Genomic DNA, 18,303 nt, shown 5'->3' with positions numbered 1-18,303 from the left:
ATATTAAACTGAGGATAACAGTTATTGCATTTGAAGAAGGAATTACATTCCATCAAAAAGTTATTTACATTCCATCACAGTTATTTACAGCAATTCAAGTTATTAACAATTCTGTTTTCTACCCACTACAAGGTTGTCGAAAAAACTAACCCGACAGAACCAGTCGGAGTGGTATGCCAAGTAGATGGTGTTTACAAAGTGGTGGAATACAGCGAGATTTCTCTGGCAACAGCCCAGAAAAGATGTTCTGATGGCCGATTACTTTTTAATGCTGGCAACATTGCCAATCACTACTTCACAATGGAGTTTTTAAAAAACATTGTCAAGTAAGGACTTTCTTTAATCATGCTGATCTGTGAAGTGCTACTCTGAGGTCATTTCTGCTCTTCATGTTAAAATCTGTTCTTTTTTTTATTATTATATTTGCTATAGTATAGCCTATAATATTCAGGATGGTTCAAACCAAGAAATAAAAAACTATTTAAGTTTAGCATACAATGAAAGTATCATATAGGCAACACTCACAAATTGCACAATGCAAATAATGTTGCTGGTAGAAAACTAAACCTTTTAGGACATATAGAACATGATTTTATTTTCTGTATTTCCCCTTACCCACTTTTTTTTCTAAGCTGCAAAGTGGTAGTCTCTTTTTGTTGGTAATTTCTCCTGGTCTCCTGATCATGGTTGCTTTTTTCTCCTTAATTCTTTCTGAGGATATTATTATATTTATTCAGTTTTATTTTCAAGGTTTTAACCAAGATGTTTTTACATTCAGTTTAATTTTCAGGTTTATTTGTTTGTTCCTAGTTTGGAACTTGATTTGTCTATAAATTTAGCATCACAGGACATCTCTAATGATGTCCTGACAGGAAAAGATAAGTGATGAGGTGGCACAGTCTCTGGTTTGTAGAATCACGGTTGTTCAGAGATCATGGTCAAAAACCATACAATAACTTAGGTTCTTTCAGAAAATGTGTCAAGAGATTTTAGTGCATTGATGTTTACACTGAACTGTAAACAAGGAAAGGGACAGGAAGAGATTACAAGCAGTGGTGAGTCCTAATTGACAGTAATTAATAGTAATGCTACTTTCTTACAGGATTAAAAAGGTGGCTTAGGTATCTAGTTTTGGAATAGTTATTACTTGCCTGCCAGAATGATGGGATTTGATAGACCATGGTGTGCTTCTCACTCTGCTGACTCCTATCTTGATGTTTCAGTGATTACGAACCTCAGCTGCAACATCACATAGCTCAGAAAAAAGTCCCATATGTAGATGTGACCACAGGAAAAGCTCTGAAGCCTGACAAACCAAATGGAATTAAAATGGAAAAATTTGTATTTGACATCTTCCAGTTTGCTAAGTAAGTCCCAAGTGACTGACTGACTTATTTTGTGTGCATCTTAGTATATAACGTTTGGCTTTATTTTCCTTTCGAAAGTTCACCCCCCTCCTGATTGTATGAGATTATCATTTTGACTGCAGCTAAGAAGCTGAGCTGTCTGAAAACAGATAGAAGAGAAAGATATGCAGTTAAGCATGGATCAGAAAGGGATATGCCACATATAATATTGAAATTAGATTGTGTGACATTTGTAGAACTTGTATGGTGTTACAGAAGATTGAGAAACAGTAATTTGTGCTAAAGTTGTCTTGGGAACCAGTCAAAAGCAGCAGAAGGAACAGATGTGGCTTAAAGAGGAGAAAGCAGATACTCAGTGACCATCCTGTTTAGAGTGGCTCAGGGCAAACTTCTCCAAAGATTCTGTAATGCCAGTTTATCCTTGTGCCTACCTAAAGGAAGGACTGCAGCTAGCTCCAGCAATTGCTATAAAGTTGGTATGCATTTCAGTTTTGAAAGCTTTGAAAAAATATTTTAAGTGAAGATATAAATAATTGTAGAATTTATTTCTTCCCCTGTATTGACATTTCCTTGGTATATGAGTTTATTGCTAATGTCCATCTATAGGGCTATAGTTGATAGTAGTAGAAACAGAAAGAGGTTAAAATCTTTACACTTGACAAATCTCAACTTTATTTTGAATCCAGGAACTTTGTGGTTTATGAAGTGCTGCGAGAAGATGAATTTTCCCCTTTGAAAAATGCTGACAGCCAAAATGGCAAGGACAACCCTACCACTGCGAGACACTCCTTGATGTCACTGCATCACTGTTGGGTTCTCAATGCTGGTGGACACTTTGTGGATGAAAATGGAACACGCCTGCCAGCTATTCCCTGGTTAGAAAATTTGACCTTCCCCTAATGTTTACCTTCCATCTCTAATATGATCATTTTCTGTAATTCCAGTTCAGCTGAGAGAACATACACAGTTGTGTTACCAATGTTCCAGTTGGTAAAATACCAAACCAGATTTTGTAGCATGCTTCCTGATGTATAACTTTATCTTACTACATTAATAGCTTAATGTATTTGCATGCCTAAGTAATCAGGTCTTATATCAACATAAAATTGCCACAGGTCTATTAGTTATAACTGTAAAATATGCATAGCTTTAGGGCAGCAGCTCCCAACTTTTCTATACCCCGCACCCCTAGAACGCTTCTGATATATTCTCGCACTCCTTACAAAAGTTTGAAATAACAGCAATGAATTATGCATATAGACTATAATTTTGAAAACCCAAGTTTTCGCACCCCCTGGAATATTGTCTCACACCCCGAGTTGGGAACCCCTGCTTTAGGGGTTAGATTTGTATGAAAATGAATGGAGCTCTTGCATTTGGAAAACAATTTCCATGCAAAGCAATTCCAAATTCAAACTAGACCTGGAATAATTAAACCCCTGGAAAATAGCTTGCATAGTTATAGTTCCCTTATACAGGCCAGCCAGGCTTCCTTAAAAGAGGGCTGAAGTATTCATATATCTAGCCCATGGCAATGAAGCTTTGTGGTCATTTTCTTGGGATCTCTTTTCAACAAAATACAGAGTTGTTCTCCAAATGAGAGAGAAAGATAGCAAAGGAGAACTAAGTGTGCTCAGAATTATAGTTACAGAACACAGTGATCTGAATAACAGAGTTCCCTTCAAAACGGCAGCGTAGTGTTTTTCAAATTTGTGCAGTCTTCAATTCCAGAATTCCCCAGTCAGAATGCTTGTTGTGGAATTCTGGAAGTTGAAGATCAACTCATTAACATTTCCTACTTTGAAAAATGCTGGTCTAGTCTGTGTACTCTGTGTCTGAGACAGGAGTTTGAACATGTACTCTTGGAAAGAAAAAGATTATTGAAAGAACAAAATTAAAATTAAAAAAGGAGCTTTGTGTATGAAAGAGCAATGAAGAATCAAAATAGCATATTCTTATAGGTCAGGAGTGTCAAACTCACCACGTCACGTGACGTATCGCGACATATCGTGACTTCCCCTTGCCAGAGCTGGGGTGGGCATGGCTTCCACATGATGCATCTGGCCCGTGGTCTGGCAGTTTGACACCCCTGTTATAGGTGATCTACAGGAAGTTTAGCTCTCAGTTTAAGGTTTCTCTTCCTGAGCTGAGCTAGATGGGCCACTAAATTGGTATGAAGTAGCCCCATTTGTTTGTACCTGAATGCTCCCAAACATTTGACTTTGGAATCTTGCCTCCTCAGTTATCATTCTTGGGAGAGATGGCAACAGTTCATTTGTTTTGATGTAGGAGGAATAGTGAAGAAGAAAATGTCAGATGACATGGTATAGTGTTAAAAACGTCATCCCCTTTATTATATAGCAAGAAAGGTTGACTGTTTGTGATACAAATTTCCATCTGGCTCTAAAAAATGTTGCAAGAAATCATATTGGAGTTGAGTATCAAGGTCAAAAAAGCTCATTATTGAAGAAAGATCTCCGAAATTCAAGGAAAGGCAGTGTTTTGCTCTCCAAATATTGCTGAAATAACAATTTGCAACATCCTTCAGTATTGCTAATCTGGGTTCAACTTTGGGAGTAACATTTTACCAAGATCTAGAGAACCACATGTTGCTCAGTACTGATATCAGATTGATATCAGAGATCCAGTTTGGTCTAGTGGTTAAGGCATCAGGCTAGAAATCAGGAGACTGAGTTCTACTCCCGCCTTAGGCTGGGTGACCTTGGGCTAGTCACTCTCTCCCAGCCCAATTCACCTCACAGGGTGGTTGTTATGGGGAAAGTAGAGGGAGGAAGGAATATTGTGTGTGTTCGCCTCTTTGACTTATTTATAAAAAATAATAACATTATTAATAAAAATAAAATAATTAAAAATAGGGTTCTGGATAAAAAAAGCTGACATTCAATTTAGTGTACAGGTATTCCTCAACTTACAACCGCAGAATTCTGGGACCAGAATTTTAGTTACTAAGTGATGCCATTGTTAACTGAGTCATCATGTGAGTGGACCCGCTTTTATGACCATTTTTACCATTTTATGACCATTTTTACCACTGCAAATCATGCAGTCATTAAGTGAATCTGGCTTCTGCTATTGACCTTTGTACAAAATGGGCTGGGAGGTCGCTAATCACAATCATGTGACTGTAGAATGCTGCAGCCATGGCAAATGTGATCTTGGCAAATGCCAAGCACCCAAATCATGATCACATGACCGTGGAGGTAGTACAAATCATAAGTCACTTTTCAACATTGTCATAACTTCAAACTGTTGTTAAACAAATGGTCATAAGTTGAGGACTACCTGTCTGCTTTCAACCTCCTTCTAAATATATGGATAGAATCTGCCCACCCCATTCCGCCCATGATACAGAAAGACCACTTTTTAGATTTGGCACACTCCTCAATTTTGTGTCCCTGCTCATTAATCCTTTTTCTTCCCATATGACAGCAACACAAATGGAAGGTCAGATGTGATCCAAGCTGATGCCAATCACAAGTAAATATACTGTCTCGGGCCGCTGGGAATGCATGGTGATGGGTCTGCTTGGGAACTGGCTAACACACCTCTCCATAGCATGTAGGGTCTTGGTACTCCGTTTATGTATATGGTATTAAATATAACAAACAATTCTTATTTACTTATTTCTTGGGACCTATGAAATAGTGGCCAGTGGCTATCTTAGATTCACTTCTTGGAAGACCTTAGTCTGCATGTGTAGGGCTTTTTTCATGTCTATAAAATCTGTGGCTTTTTAAATTTAAGTAACAAGCTTTGCTGGCAGACTGTTTTGGAAACGTAACCCTGTTGTTGGAATGGGAGAGAGAAGAGATACTAAAGCATAATACTGGCATCCCATCGATGTACCTGCAGTGTTCTTTTTTAAATCGGGCTTGCAGGGAAGTCTATGCAAATGTATGCTTTGGATGATATTTTTACTGCATAAATCCTAGTGGATTCTACTTTTCACCTTGGGAACAGGGGGGATGGAGAACATAAGGATCTTCAGACTAGATTATGAAGAAAAAGAGATAATAGGAGCAGTAATAAATGAAGACGGTAGTAAAGGGAGCAGTCCAAATGTGACTGGGGACAGAATAGAGGGGTTTCTTATTTATAGATATTAGGTTATTGAATAGTTATTAAATAATTCCTTGAGATTATTTTGTATTTATAGTTGTTCTGTCATATATCCTAAATGACACTGTTTTGTCTTACCTGAAAGCCAATCTTGCAGGAAGAGGTAATAGATAGATCCTAGTCAACCGATATATAAGTTCTATATCTTTAGAAGCAACTCATTTTTTCTTGGCTATTCATTGAGATTGTTAATTGGCAATGCCCAGGACAAAAAAATATATATGGTTAGTTATGGTTCTTTCATCCCACCCAAGCTCCCAGGTGAATAAGTGAATTTCATTATCTTTGATTATAGAATAGAATAGAATAGAATAGAATAGAGCTAGAAGGGACCTTGGAGGTCTTCTAGTCCAGCCCCTTGCTCAAGCAGGAGAACCTATACCATCTCAGACAAGTGACTGTCTAGTCTCTTCTTAAAAACCTCCAGTGATGGAGCGCCCACGATTTCTGAAGGCAAGCTGTTTCACTGGTTAATTGTTCTCACTGTTAGGAAGTTTCTCCTTAATTCTAGGTTGCTTCTCTCTTTAATCACTTTCCAACCATTGTTTCTTGTCCTACTTTGGAGAACAATTTGACCCCCTCTCCTTTGTGGCAGCCCCTCAAATACTGGAATACTGCTATCATGTCACCCCTATTTCTTCTTTTCTTTAGACCAGGGCTTTTCAACCTTTTCACCGATTGTACCACTTTTAGGATATGGCTATATTCGAGTACCACCTAGCAAGGTGTCAAAAACCTGATGATAAAAAAAAAACCTGTTCAAAGTTGCAATTGCACTGAAATGACTTATGACCATTTTTCACACTTATGACCATTGCAGCATGCCCAAGGTCATGTGATTTATATTTGGATGCTTGGCAACTGATTCATATTTATGATGGTCACAGTGTCCCAGGGTCATGTGATCCCTTTTGCAACCTTTTGACAAGCAAAGTCAATGGCGGGGCTGCTGGTGGCCAAGTGCTAAGGCGGGACTTCCTTCCCTCCCTCCCTCCCTCCCTCCTTCCCTGCCTCCCTCTTTCTCATTTCCATCTCCTTCTGAAGGAAGAATTTGACTCCCCCCCCCATATTTTCCCTCTTCCATATATTCATTAAACAAGGCAAAGCCTCCAGAGACAGAAAAGACAAGCTGGTGAGAGAACTAGCTTAAAAAGGCACATTCCCCTTTAAGAATTAGCTACTGGCTAGAAAGGAAAGTTAAGGAGCCGGCAGCCAGCATTTAAGGAAGAAAAAAAAATGTAGTAAGTACTGGCTGCTGGCTAAGGCAGCCTCCCCAAATGGCTCAATTTATAAGTAAAGGAATGCTACAGGCAAAATCCATTCAGGAGAAAAATACTTCAAAATCCCTTGCAGCAAAACTTACAGCTAACAATAGCAGAGCAATAGAAGCTAACACGAGACATCAGCCATCAGCCAAATAGAAATTGCCAAACATTCCTTAAGAACACAAAACCCACATTGCACAAATCCCAGAACTTCAAAGTCACAAAAGCACATAAGAATCTTCCACTCTCCATCTCCCTCCCTCCCTCTATGCCTCACCTCCAGTCGATGCTGCCTTTCTTCATTCCTCATGGAGGGCGACCCCTCCCCCACTGAGTTTCTTGTCTGTTTGTTGCTGCTAGCACAGATGGCTGCCATAGAAGTTGTGGATTAGCTCATGGCCGGCCTGCTTGATCTCCTCTCCTCTCCCCCCACCCTCCTCCTTCTTTCCCTTCAGTGCAGCTAGAGCTGACTCTGCCTCCTCCCAAGGCTGCTGCTTTTTCTCTCTCTCTCTCTCCCTCTCCCGCCCAAACTGCCTCCTTTTATAGCCTCTCCTGTCTCCGCCCCTCCACCTTTGGCTCGCCCAAGCCACTCTGCAGCTCCGGAGGACTCTCTCACAGTAAGTCCTGCGCTGCGCTGGCTCATTCCCTCCCCCACTACACTTGGCTGGCCAGGGCCGTGTACCACCTGTGATATGCTAATGTACCACAGGTGGTACGTGTACCACCGGTTGAAAAGCCCTGCTTTAGACTAGCCAAACCCAAGTCTTGCAGCCGTTCTTCCTATGTTTTAGTCTCCAGGCCTTTGATCATCTTAGTTGCTCTTCTCTGAACTTTTTCCAAGGTCTCAACATCTTTATTGCAGTATGGTGACCAAAATTGGTTGCAGTATTCGAGGTGTGGTCTCACTAGGGTTTATAAAAGCAATACTAATACTTCCCGTGATCTTGATTCTTTTTTTAAAAAATATGTTTTATTAATTTTTTTTACATATCACCATCAATATTTGGCAAACAGTGTATTGTCTGGATTTGTATTTACAAATAATCAATAACAATTAGTTTCTATAATTCCATATTCCACATAATAGCTTTTTTATTTTCTCTTCTTCCAATAATATTCTCTTTTATCAACCTTGAATTAGTATATTTCTTGATAATTTTAAAAGATAACCATTAAATATCTACAAATAACCTCCACCTCATTATTAAGCTTCTTTTCTAATTAATCATCTCGATCACCTTGTCATAGATCCTGTTTTTAGAGTTCTCATTTATATTTATTTTCCCCACAATATTTCAAAAGAAAACATTTTACCTGTTAAAATTTTCTTAGTTAATTACATTTAGATATTTAAATCTTTTTCCTATATGAACCATCCCAACACTTACATTTTTCATATCTTGAAACAGAAAAAAACAAAAGAAAGAAATAATATACTGTTTAAAAAAGAAAAAAACATATCCCTCTTAAGCTAAAATACATTTATATTCAATGTTTTATTCTTTTTAAGCATATTCAAGTCTTCAAAATCCATTATATTTAAGTATCTAGTACATTTCCCTCATATAAATCATCCCAAACATTTTTATGTTTCTCATATCATAGACAAAAAATATTATGTTGGTTAAGAAGCCTATCCCTCCTAAGCTAAAATTCTATATTCACAATTTTATTTCTTTAACCGTATTCAAACAAGTGCTTAATCTTTAAGTATTCCATCAAATGAATCCCATCATCTGATTTCTTAATTCTGGCTTTAGCCCCCCCCCCCTTTTTTTGCCAAATATCTTTCCCAATCAGTATGTTCCATTGAACCCAAAGATTTTCCCATGATTTTGTAGATATTGTTGTAGGTACAAAAGATAAGTCAAGTAAGGTGTTTTTGTAGAAGTATTCCTCAAAAATCTTTTTCTTTCTTTCTCTCTTAGTTTCTCCTATCTCCTTTTTTTTCTCAAGTTCTTGGAATCTTGAAGTATAGGTTATCTTTTTCGTATCCAGTATTTCCTGTAAGTTTTCCTCCATCTGGATTAAGTCACAACTCCTTCCATTATTAAATTCCATCTCTAAGTTTCTTTCCTCTATTTTATATTCAGTTATCTGCTTTACTTGATCTCTCTCTCTTTTTGTTTTGTGATCATTTGTTTGTTATGACGTTAAAATAAGAATATGTTCATTTAAGTTTTCAAAGTTATTTTTAATTTCCTCGTGGTTTGAAATTAATGTCATTTGTATTTGTTGTAACATAAGATATATTTCCTCCTGGAAAGTATTTGTTTTTTCTTGGTATGTTTTTTTTTGCAGACCTCTGATGTTCCATAATGACCAAAAATCCAAAACTCTTTGTCTGTCAACCACTTTAAAGACACAGTTTAATAAGTATTTATAATCCAGGAAGGTCAGGTTTTTTTCTAAGTTTTATAGTTCTTGCTTTGTAGGTAGCCCACAATGTTTTCTTTTCTTTTATTGCAGCTGTTCTTTGTTTAGTTAAAGCATTGGAAGGTCACAATAACAAGGTTTTTTTTCCCTGGGCTGTATATTTAGTGCAGTATTTTCATCTACCACTAGATGTCAGCACCAGTTCATTTTTTAGTTTTCAAAACAAATAATTATCATTTATTTTCATCAATAATCTTTTGCCAGGAGAATCTTAACATAATCCATCGATTTCACACTTTCCAAGTTTCTTATATTGATTTCATTTCTGTATAATTTTATTCCCCATAAATTTAATTCGCTGTTTCTGTTTAGAGGAGGGTGGAGCAGAAATCCCCCCTCACTTTCGGAGGATTTTTACTCCTGGGTTTGTTTGTTTGTTTGTTTCAGGAAATCAATCAGGTAGAAGAGAGAGAATCAGTATTCTTACCCAGTTCAGTCATGCTGTTTACGATCATGCTTAACTTAGTACTTTTTGGCTTCGGCTGCATGTAGCTTGGGCTAGTTTCAAGAATGATGCTAGCCTTTCTTCTGCTGGTTTCTGGAGAACTTTCCCTGGACCGTCCAGATCGACTGCAATCTTTCCACGACCGGCAGGGCATCTCTCTTTCTTTGCCACCTCTTCCGGGTGGCTTTTGGCACATTTAGGGTCTCCAAACAGAGAGAAATCAGCTGTAGAGTGCGGAGCCCCACGATCCCTCAGCTGTTGCACAAACTGTGCAAAACCAGAAGCCTGCGTGATCTTGATTCTATTCCTCTGTTTATACAACCCAGGATTGTATTAGCTTTTTCAGCTGCTGCTGCACATTGCTGGCTCAGTCAAGTGATCATCCACTAGGACTCCAAGGTCCCTCTCACAATTACTGTTTTTGAGCCAGGTCTCACCTAATCTGTATTTATATCTTTGATTTTTCCTGTCTAAATGTAAGACGTTGCTCTTCTCCACATTAAATTTCATGTTGTTGGATAGGGCCCATTGTTCAAGTTTGTCAAGATCTTTTTGAATCCTGAGTTTGCCTTCTGGGGTGTTGGCTATTTTTGCCAGTTTAGTGTCATCTGCTAATTTGATGAGTTCCCCTTCTATTCCCTCATCTAAGTCATTTATGAAGATATTAAAAAGTATTGGGCCCAAGATGGAGCCTTGTGGTACCCCACTGCTTCCTTCTCTCCATGTGGATGTGGTGCCATTGAGGACTACTCGTTGAGTACAGTTGTCAGCCATCTACAAATCCATCTGGTGGTGATGTTGTCTATTCCACCTTTTTCTAGCTTGCCAAGGAGTAGATCTAATCAGCCCCATTATTTATCACTTTATAAAAATGTGTATAATTATCAGAATGTACAAATAATAGCATTTTAAATGTGTTAGCTATCTTTTGTGTCTTTTCCACCAACACCTCTAGCCCCCAATTTTCTGGCAAGCATCACAGGTCTTTGTAAAGACACCATTCTCTAGACAGACATCTTTACTGATTTTATCTTTTCAGAAGATAAAAGACATTGAGGAAAAAATCCCCATAGTTCCACAAAATGTAAGAATGAGGTTTCCTTCTTATTCTTGCTATGACTTAGGGAAAAGAGAATATTCTATTATCTAATATCCTCCAAAGCTAAACACAAATCATATGAGCCACCTTCTTCTGCTTTCAATCCTTTGCAAAGGGAAGATTTGAATACTGGGAAATTCTATTTTTTAGGTACAGGTAGTCCTCTACTTAACGAGTATAATGGAACCTGGAATTACCATCAATGGTCACTGTGGTCATCAATGTGAAGGCATCATATGGCCAGATCCTGATTTTTTAATATATATATTTGCAGCAATTGTTAAGCAAATGCTGCAGCTGTTAAGTAAATGGCATGGTTGTTGAGGAATTAGTTTTCCACAATGGTGTTTTTTGATGGAAAGTGAAAATAACCCTGGAAACCAGCAAATCAACATTGCAAATTATGGTCATGTGACCATGGGACATTGCAAACAGCCATAAGGGTGAGCTAGTTGGCAAGTGCGTAAAATGCAGATCACATGACATGGGGGTGTTATAGCTGTCATAACTTCAAAAACAGGCTTTTGGGGGGGGAACTATCTAACTTCAAACATTTGTTAAGTGACCAGTCATAAGTTGAGGACTACCTGTATCTACATTTTCCTTGTTCTCCAGTTTGGAGGATGTAAAAAAATTCAAGCTGTCTCCTTCTATTACTTTTCCATCTGTGCAAGTGAAAAAAGACACTTTTCACTCAGTGTTTCCTAGAAAACTCGAGCAAGAGGTGAGATATACACATTGCATTACATTTTGGAAAACAGTGATTTTTTTCCTGTTCTTTTTTTCAAAGTTGCAATAGGCTTGGAGATTTAGAACAGAGAAGAAATGACTGCTGAAAACATTTCATGTTTCTTAACATTTGCACAAAGGAAAACATTGAATTGCGCAGGACTTCTGATGATTTTGAGGTCATGTCCATGTGGTTTTCTTGCAGCAACAAAGGACTGATTTGCAGTTTCCTGAATCCAAGACTGGAGGGGGGAGGGATGTTTGTTTTTATTTTCTAGTCTAATCTACAAACCCAATAAAATATTCTACTGCTTCTCATCACTGTGTCATCACCATGTCTGCTTTGCTTAGCTTTTAAGATCAATCCAAGCCATCTAGGTACTGCCACTAACTCACTGAAGATCTGCATATATCAGCAAATAAAAGAAAATTTCTCTCTATCACCAAAGGTTGCTTGTCTTGAGTACAAATAGAGACAAGCGGATTAGGCAGAGATGAGATTAGATTTTGAAGAGATGTTCCCAGTTGGGCAGTTCAATATTCTTATATGGACACATAGTGTGCCTGGATAGGCAAAAACTTATTCTTTTGGGTATATTGGATGAGTATGGCCCCAATGAGAGACTTCCATTAGCATTTTCTGATTTCAGTGAAATGGTTATAATTTTTTCTGCACTCACATTTATTTTATTTTTATTAAATTATTAAATTTATATACTGCCCATCTCGCTGTTCTCTGCAACTCTGAATAGAATATCCACCTTTTCACTTCCGGTGTGCAGGCGACCTCGTCGGACACAGCTGATGGCTGTCTCCCGCCTGTTTTCGTGTAAAAGCCGTTTTGACAGCAAGCATCAGCTGTCAAACGGTTTGATACCTTTCCCCCGGGCATAAGGGGATCGGTGAGCCGCCCGGGGTAGGAGTTGAGTTCCCGAGTCGTCCTATGTGGACGATGTAGGTTAGAACNGAGAGAGAGAGAGAGAGAGAGAGAGAGAGAGAGAGAGAGAGAGAGAGAGAGAGAGAGAGAGAGAGAGAGAGAGAGAGAGACTAAACCAACTCTAGCCCAGCAGTCTTGGAAAAGGTACAAATGAGGGATTCCCTTGGAGACGCTTAAGGGGAAATGTAGCTTCTCCCCTCCCATGAAAAGCAGGCAGGACGTTGCCAAAACACGAGGCACCTGGAGCATCAAAGCAAAAGCAAAAAAACTCCGGTTGAAGTGCAACAGAGCCCAGCGGTCTTAGAAAAGGTGCAGATGAGAGAGAGAATCCTTTTGAGACTCATGAGTTAAGGTGAAAGGTAGCTTCTCCCTGCTCCTATTTGCACTCTGACAAAAAGACACCTCAGACACACATACCTTGGGAGGGTCCCCCTCCAATGAGGCTTTGGGGAAGCACCTGGTTGCAAGCTGGGCTGATGCACACTTGTCTTGCAAACTTGGAGAGTTGCATGAAGTGCGTGCAAGCTAAGCTGGAGTGCCAGGATGGGGACAGAAGGAAAGTGAGAAGAAGAGGAGGAGGAAGAAGTAGCAGGAGGAGAAGTAGCCAGTTGCAAGTGCAGCTGGCAGAGGACCTTTGCACTGAGCAAGACAGTTTCTGCCCAGCCATTTTCCTGAACCCTGCCAGACCCCTGCAGTCTCGCCTCATGCCTGGAGGTGGAAGAAGTGCCTTCAGTGCACCTCCAGCTACGCAGCCCCAGTTCCAAACCAGTCCGCAGATTGGGAGTTGGGGACCCCTGGTCTAATCTCTATGATATTCTAGTGTCATTAATGATAGCAACTCACCATCTTGTCTTCTGACAGCCCCTTTTTCAACCATCTTCTGTTTTTCTAAGCATCAGGGCCTTCTCTAATGATTCTTACTACACATTATCTCTATGCCCCAATAATAATAATTTTAATAATCAAGCTTCATACACATAAATTAACAATGAGAAATGATGACATGTACCTTTGTTACCAATATAATATTTTTGAACCATTTGGTCTAATTTAGCAAGTCTTTCTCCCAAATTATGAGCACAGATTAATTTCAAGGCTACAGTCTCTATCTTTGTAAGTCTTTGAGCTTAGGAAACTAAAGATTGTTATTACTATTTCCTAACTTGCACTGAACTATCACTAATATTGAGCTGCAGATCAATAGTTGCTTCATTTCTTCCACTCTCAATAGGAGACTCTTTAAGTCTTCCTCATTTTCAGACATCTATACCATAGCAGCTTGTCTGAGGTAGTTGATATTTCATTCAACAATTTTCATTCCAATTTCTATTTTTCCCCTTATCCAGCAATTCTCATGATATATCCTCCATGTGTTAAATGGGTAAGGCGGTAGTATAAAATCTTGGCAAACTGGAGGACTTCCGGTGTGCAGGCGACCTCGTCGGACACAGCTGATGGCTGTCTCCCGCCTGTTTTCGTGTAAAAGCCGTTTTGACAGCAAGCATCAGCTGTCAAACGGTTTGATACCTTTCCCCCGGGCATAAGGGGATCGGTGAGCCGCCCGGGGTAGGAGTTGAGTTCCCGAGTCGTCCTATGTGGACGATGTAGGTTAGACCTCCTCCAGAGCCCCGAGGATTCTCCGCGATCCAGGACGCCTTCGCTTCGGCGAAGCTAGAAGCCGCCGCCACCGCTGCAACTTGAACTGAACTGTGAGTTATTATAAGCAGACAAACTGACCCTGGAAGTTTGTTTCCTATTTTGGATTATACTCTAATTTTGGATGTTCTGATCTTCTCTTCACTTGGGGAGGACTGAGTGAAAGTGAACTTAAAATGGCGATGGATTGATACTTTTTAGCAAGAAGAAGTGAAAGTGATTCGCATTTCCGGTCTGGAACTTTTGTTACTTTCAGCAACTTTATTATTTGTTCTGGATTACTTGTTTAAAAGACTTTTATATTGACTGAAACCTAAAATTTCTAACATGGCTTTGAGAAGAGTGGCACCCGCAACCCTAAAGTCAATTACATCTTCGACTTCACAGTCGCCTCAAATAACTTCTAAGTCGTCTTCCCACCCGCCATCCCCGCCATTTTCTTCACCCCCACCGTCTTCTGGTAAAGAATTACAGGACTTAATGACTGATAGTATTAAGCAACTGACAGAGATGATACAAAAGATGAATGTTAAAATGGAAGATAACTTTGATCAAGTAATACAACAACAACAAGAATTATTACAAAAACATGAGAATTTTCGTATGAATGTGACAACTGCTTTTCAAGGTTTAGCTGAATATGTGGATGTGGTNGTTTTTTAGACTTTTCTTTATTATGATTTTGTTTACTTTTTTTATTTTCTTGTGTATTAAGATATATTGCGGAGTTAGAGATATTAGTATATGTTTACTTTTATATGAATATTATCCTGGGATTTGGTTTGGGAAGTCGGGGGGGGTGGGGGGCTTATAATTCCTATTGTGTTTACTTATGTTTAATTGTTTTTTATTGTAAAACAATAAAACTTTTTTTAAAAAAAAAAGAATATCCACCTTTCAATCCACTATCTTGTTAGGAATTAATCAGTTGACTCTTAAACATGTACCTAACATGATGGGCAAGCATCTTTATGCAAGGACAGAAATAGAGTAAGAAATAGTGAGTGAAAGAAATTAAAGGCACATGATAAGAGAAAAAAAAGAAGAAATATAACTAGTTTACACTGGCACTTTAAGTTTGTATCTCTACACACCTTTGCTTCCCCCATATCTTTGTACTGATTTATAAACTGCTTTTTACAGTTGAAACTCATGCTGTGCCTCTCACTCCTCACACACTCACTGACCCACACAACACTTACTGCCCACCAATGCAACCCTCTCTGACCCATATGGCATCTCTCATGCTGCCTGCCGCATCCTTTCTAGCTCTCATGGCACTCCACGCATGCTCGTGAGCCTCTGCCCATCCTCCGCAACCTGTATGGTACCTCTTGTGCACCACCATGTAGCCTTTTGCAACTTCCCTAACCCACATGGTGTCTCTTGTGCATTCTCCCCAACCTACATTGTTCCTTCCCTGCACCCGTATGCACCCCTCGCTTTCCCCAACAGCAGCTACTTACCTGCTGGCCAGCCTGGAACTTCTAACATCCTGCCGGCTTCCCCATTGACTTTTCTTATGGGAAGCTGGCAGGAAATTTGCAGTGGTTCTGAAATGGCCACAACCCTACCAAATTTCAATCCCACAAGAGTAGTGGGTCTATAAGTTAGCCAATTTGAGGTAACTTGTTTCAGAAATTGTTGCCTTTACGATGCACCACCTAGCACAATTGAAGGTTACAAGCAGACACAAGAGTTTTAATAGTGTATAGATATGGTGTGATACTAAAAGTTGGTGCCTAGGTTTCAATATTTCTCTTTTTTTCCTGGAAAAAAATGATATTTCTCAAAATATTTCCTCTCTACCTAGTGCATCCCCCCCTCTCTCTCGCATCTCACACTGCATGCTGTTAACCAATTTCTCTGTCTGTAGATGATGAACCTACTCCATAGCTACTATTTAGATTTCTGCAGCACTAAAAACAGGTTTCATGACGAGCAGAGAAAGACATTCATGCCTTAACAAGAGTTTGCCATGTGCATAAGTAATATAGGTGTATTGGAGTGTTTCTCATCCTGAACTAACACTTTTTCTTTATAATTGTTCCTTAGTTTGAAGGATGCAAATGACTTGCCAATTCAGTGTGAGATTTCTCCTCTTGTGTCCTATGGGGGTGAAGTAAGTTGCTGTGGTATTCTAAATTCTTTTTCTCCTCCCCAGCCTTCTCCTAAACATCCTGTCCTAAAGTAACAATTCTTCTTTATGGATGATAAGATAAATAAGCCCTGATGGTGCAGTGGTTAGAATTCAGTATTGCAGGCTAACTCTGCCCATTGCCAGCAGATCGATCCTGACTGGCTCAAGGTTGACTTAGCCTTCCGAGGTTGGTAAAATGGATCCTGATTGTTGGGGGTAATATGCTGACCCTGTAAACCGCATGGAGAGTGCTATAAAGCACTGTGGAGCAATATATAAGTCTAACTATTATTGCTGAATATGAATATAGATGATAGGGCAAAGTTGAAACAAGGAATGTGATGTAATAATGGAAAAGTTAATATTCCTGAGGCTCATGGCAAAGGTCCCGGGCATGTAATCCTTGTTTCCCATACTTGCATTGAATTGTGAGTAGAGAGGGATGTTTTGTTGCTGAACACTTGTTTTACAACTTGCAATGGTTCGTATAGACTTATTGGTGTTAATATAATTACAGCACACAATACATTTATGGATTACTACATCATTCCTTGATATTGCGATTTGTATTATATTTATATTATTGTAAATTAGACTGCTAAACTTGCTAGCTTACTCCAATAGCTACAAATACAGCTTTAAAACATCACTTTTACAAAGCTGTCTTTCATAGAAAATTGAGTAAGCAGCTAATTACAATGCCATCATAAGGGGGCTTTCATCAAAATTGTTCTTATATACTATAATTATGCCACAGTAAAAAGTTTTAATTGGACTTTACTATGTCTTGTGAGCTTGAAGGTTTAACATGAATATATCAAGTGCTCCTAACACTTGATTTTCATCCCCATAATAATCCTAAATGGAGGATGATAATACCTTAAGTATATATCTTAAAAAATAGGATTTAGTATGCTATATTTAAGGCCACCCAGTACAGTCTGAACAGGGATTTGAAACTGATTCTCTCAAATGGAAAGTCCAAATCGCATATTAGATTATATTTGATGGTTAAATTTGCTGTACTGATACTAAATTTATCCTGACTAGTTTCTGAATGCTTCCTTTTTTCCTAGGGATTGGTGGAGTTGGTCAAAAACAAAGAATTCCATGCTCCTTTGATTATTGACCAAAGTGGGATCCATGAGCTAGTGAAGAATGGTGCCTGAAATGTCCAGGAATGATCATCTTTCTAGTCCGGGATTTTATGATTCTTTCATGTCGGACTGAGTATTTAAACAAAGGTTTCACTATCATCTTGAAGAATCTTCACTCAAACTGAGTTTCCTTAAAAATCAGTAGTAGGCTACAAATAAGAAGAACTGCAACATGACTTCATCTTGGAATCCTGGATACAACTATTTATATAATTCTTAATGTTTTAAATGGTTACTGTTTCAAATTGCAGCACCTATTCCCTCATATGCTGCAATTTGAAGACATCAGCATTTTCTTCCAAATCCTTTATTACACCTGTAAATGGTCTAAGTGGTACGAAGGTTGGAATGCTTATATGAATTCAAATTTTTCAGTTTGATTTTTGCATTTGGTACCCATGCTTTACAAACAATTATATCTTGCTGGAATTGCACAATTGAAACACTAAAAAAGTAATACAACTGAATTAAAATGTTTTCCTAACATAATGTTTCTTGAAACTTCTTTAATACTTGACTTATATTTATGTTACGGCAGAAGCTATAAGATACTAAGATAACAAGAGACTAAGACAGTGGTGGCGAACCTATGGCATGGGTGCCAGAGGCAGCACTCTGTGGGCACATGCGCTGCCGCCGCCAGCAGCTCATGCAGGTCCATTAGGCACCACGGCGGCCCGAGGCAGGACCAAGGTGCGTTGGGTGTATGAGGGGAACAGGCTCCATTCACGGGCCAAGGGCAAGATCTGTGAGGGGGCCAAGATGACCAGTAGTGACCTGCTCTCCAACCACAAGCAAAAACAGATGGGACAGAGTAGGCGCGTCCGGCGGTCTGCATCACGTGTCTCCCCCCTCCCCTACTCCACCTGCTGCTAGAGGGCTGGCCCGATATTGGCAGCAGATTACAGAGCCCTGAGTGCACCAGTTGAGGG

At 39.1% G+C, this 18,303-nt stretch overlaps 1 protein-coding gene across 2 annotated transcripts in view; it reads left to right on the top strand.

The window, feature by feature from the left end:
• UAP1 (UDP-N-acetylglucosamine pyrophosphorylase 1) overlaps positions 1-17,847 on the top strand; it is a 30,581-nt gene extending 12,734 nt beyond the window's left edge. For both annotated transcript variants that reach the window (XM_015832014.2, XM_015832015.1), the window contains exons 6-11: positions 133-326; positions 1,224-1,367; positions 2,054-2,242; positions 4,818-4,865; positions 16,130-16,196; positions 17,291-17,847. In XM_015832014.2, the coding sequence (XP_015687500.1) occupies positions 133-326; positions 1,224-1,367; positions 2,054-2,242; positions 4,818-4,865; positions 16,130-16,196; positions 17,291-17,383 (735 nt within the window). In that variant the 3' untranslated portion in view covers positions 17,384-17,847. The remainder of the gene's footprint in view (positions 1-132; positions 327-1,223; positions 1,368-2,053; positions 2,243-4,817; positions 4,866-16,129; positions 16,197-17,290) is intronic.
• The last annotated feature ends 456 nt before the right edge of the window (positions 17,848-18,303 follow it).

The sequence above is a fragment of the Protobothrops mucrosquamatus genome, unplaced genomic scaffold, assembly GCF_001527695.2.
Source record: "Protobothrops mucrosquamatus isolate PMUCROS unplaced genomic scaffold, P.Mucros_1.0 scaffold_294, whole genome shotgun sequence".
Lineage (NCBI taxonomy): Eukaryota > Metazoa > Chordata > Lepidosauria > Squamata > Viperidae > Protobothrops > Protobothrops mucrosquamatus.
This window is presented reverse-complemented; position numbering and strand designations above follow the sequence as displayed.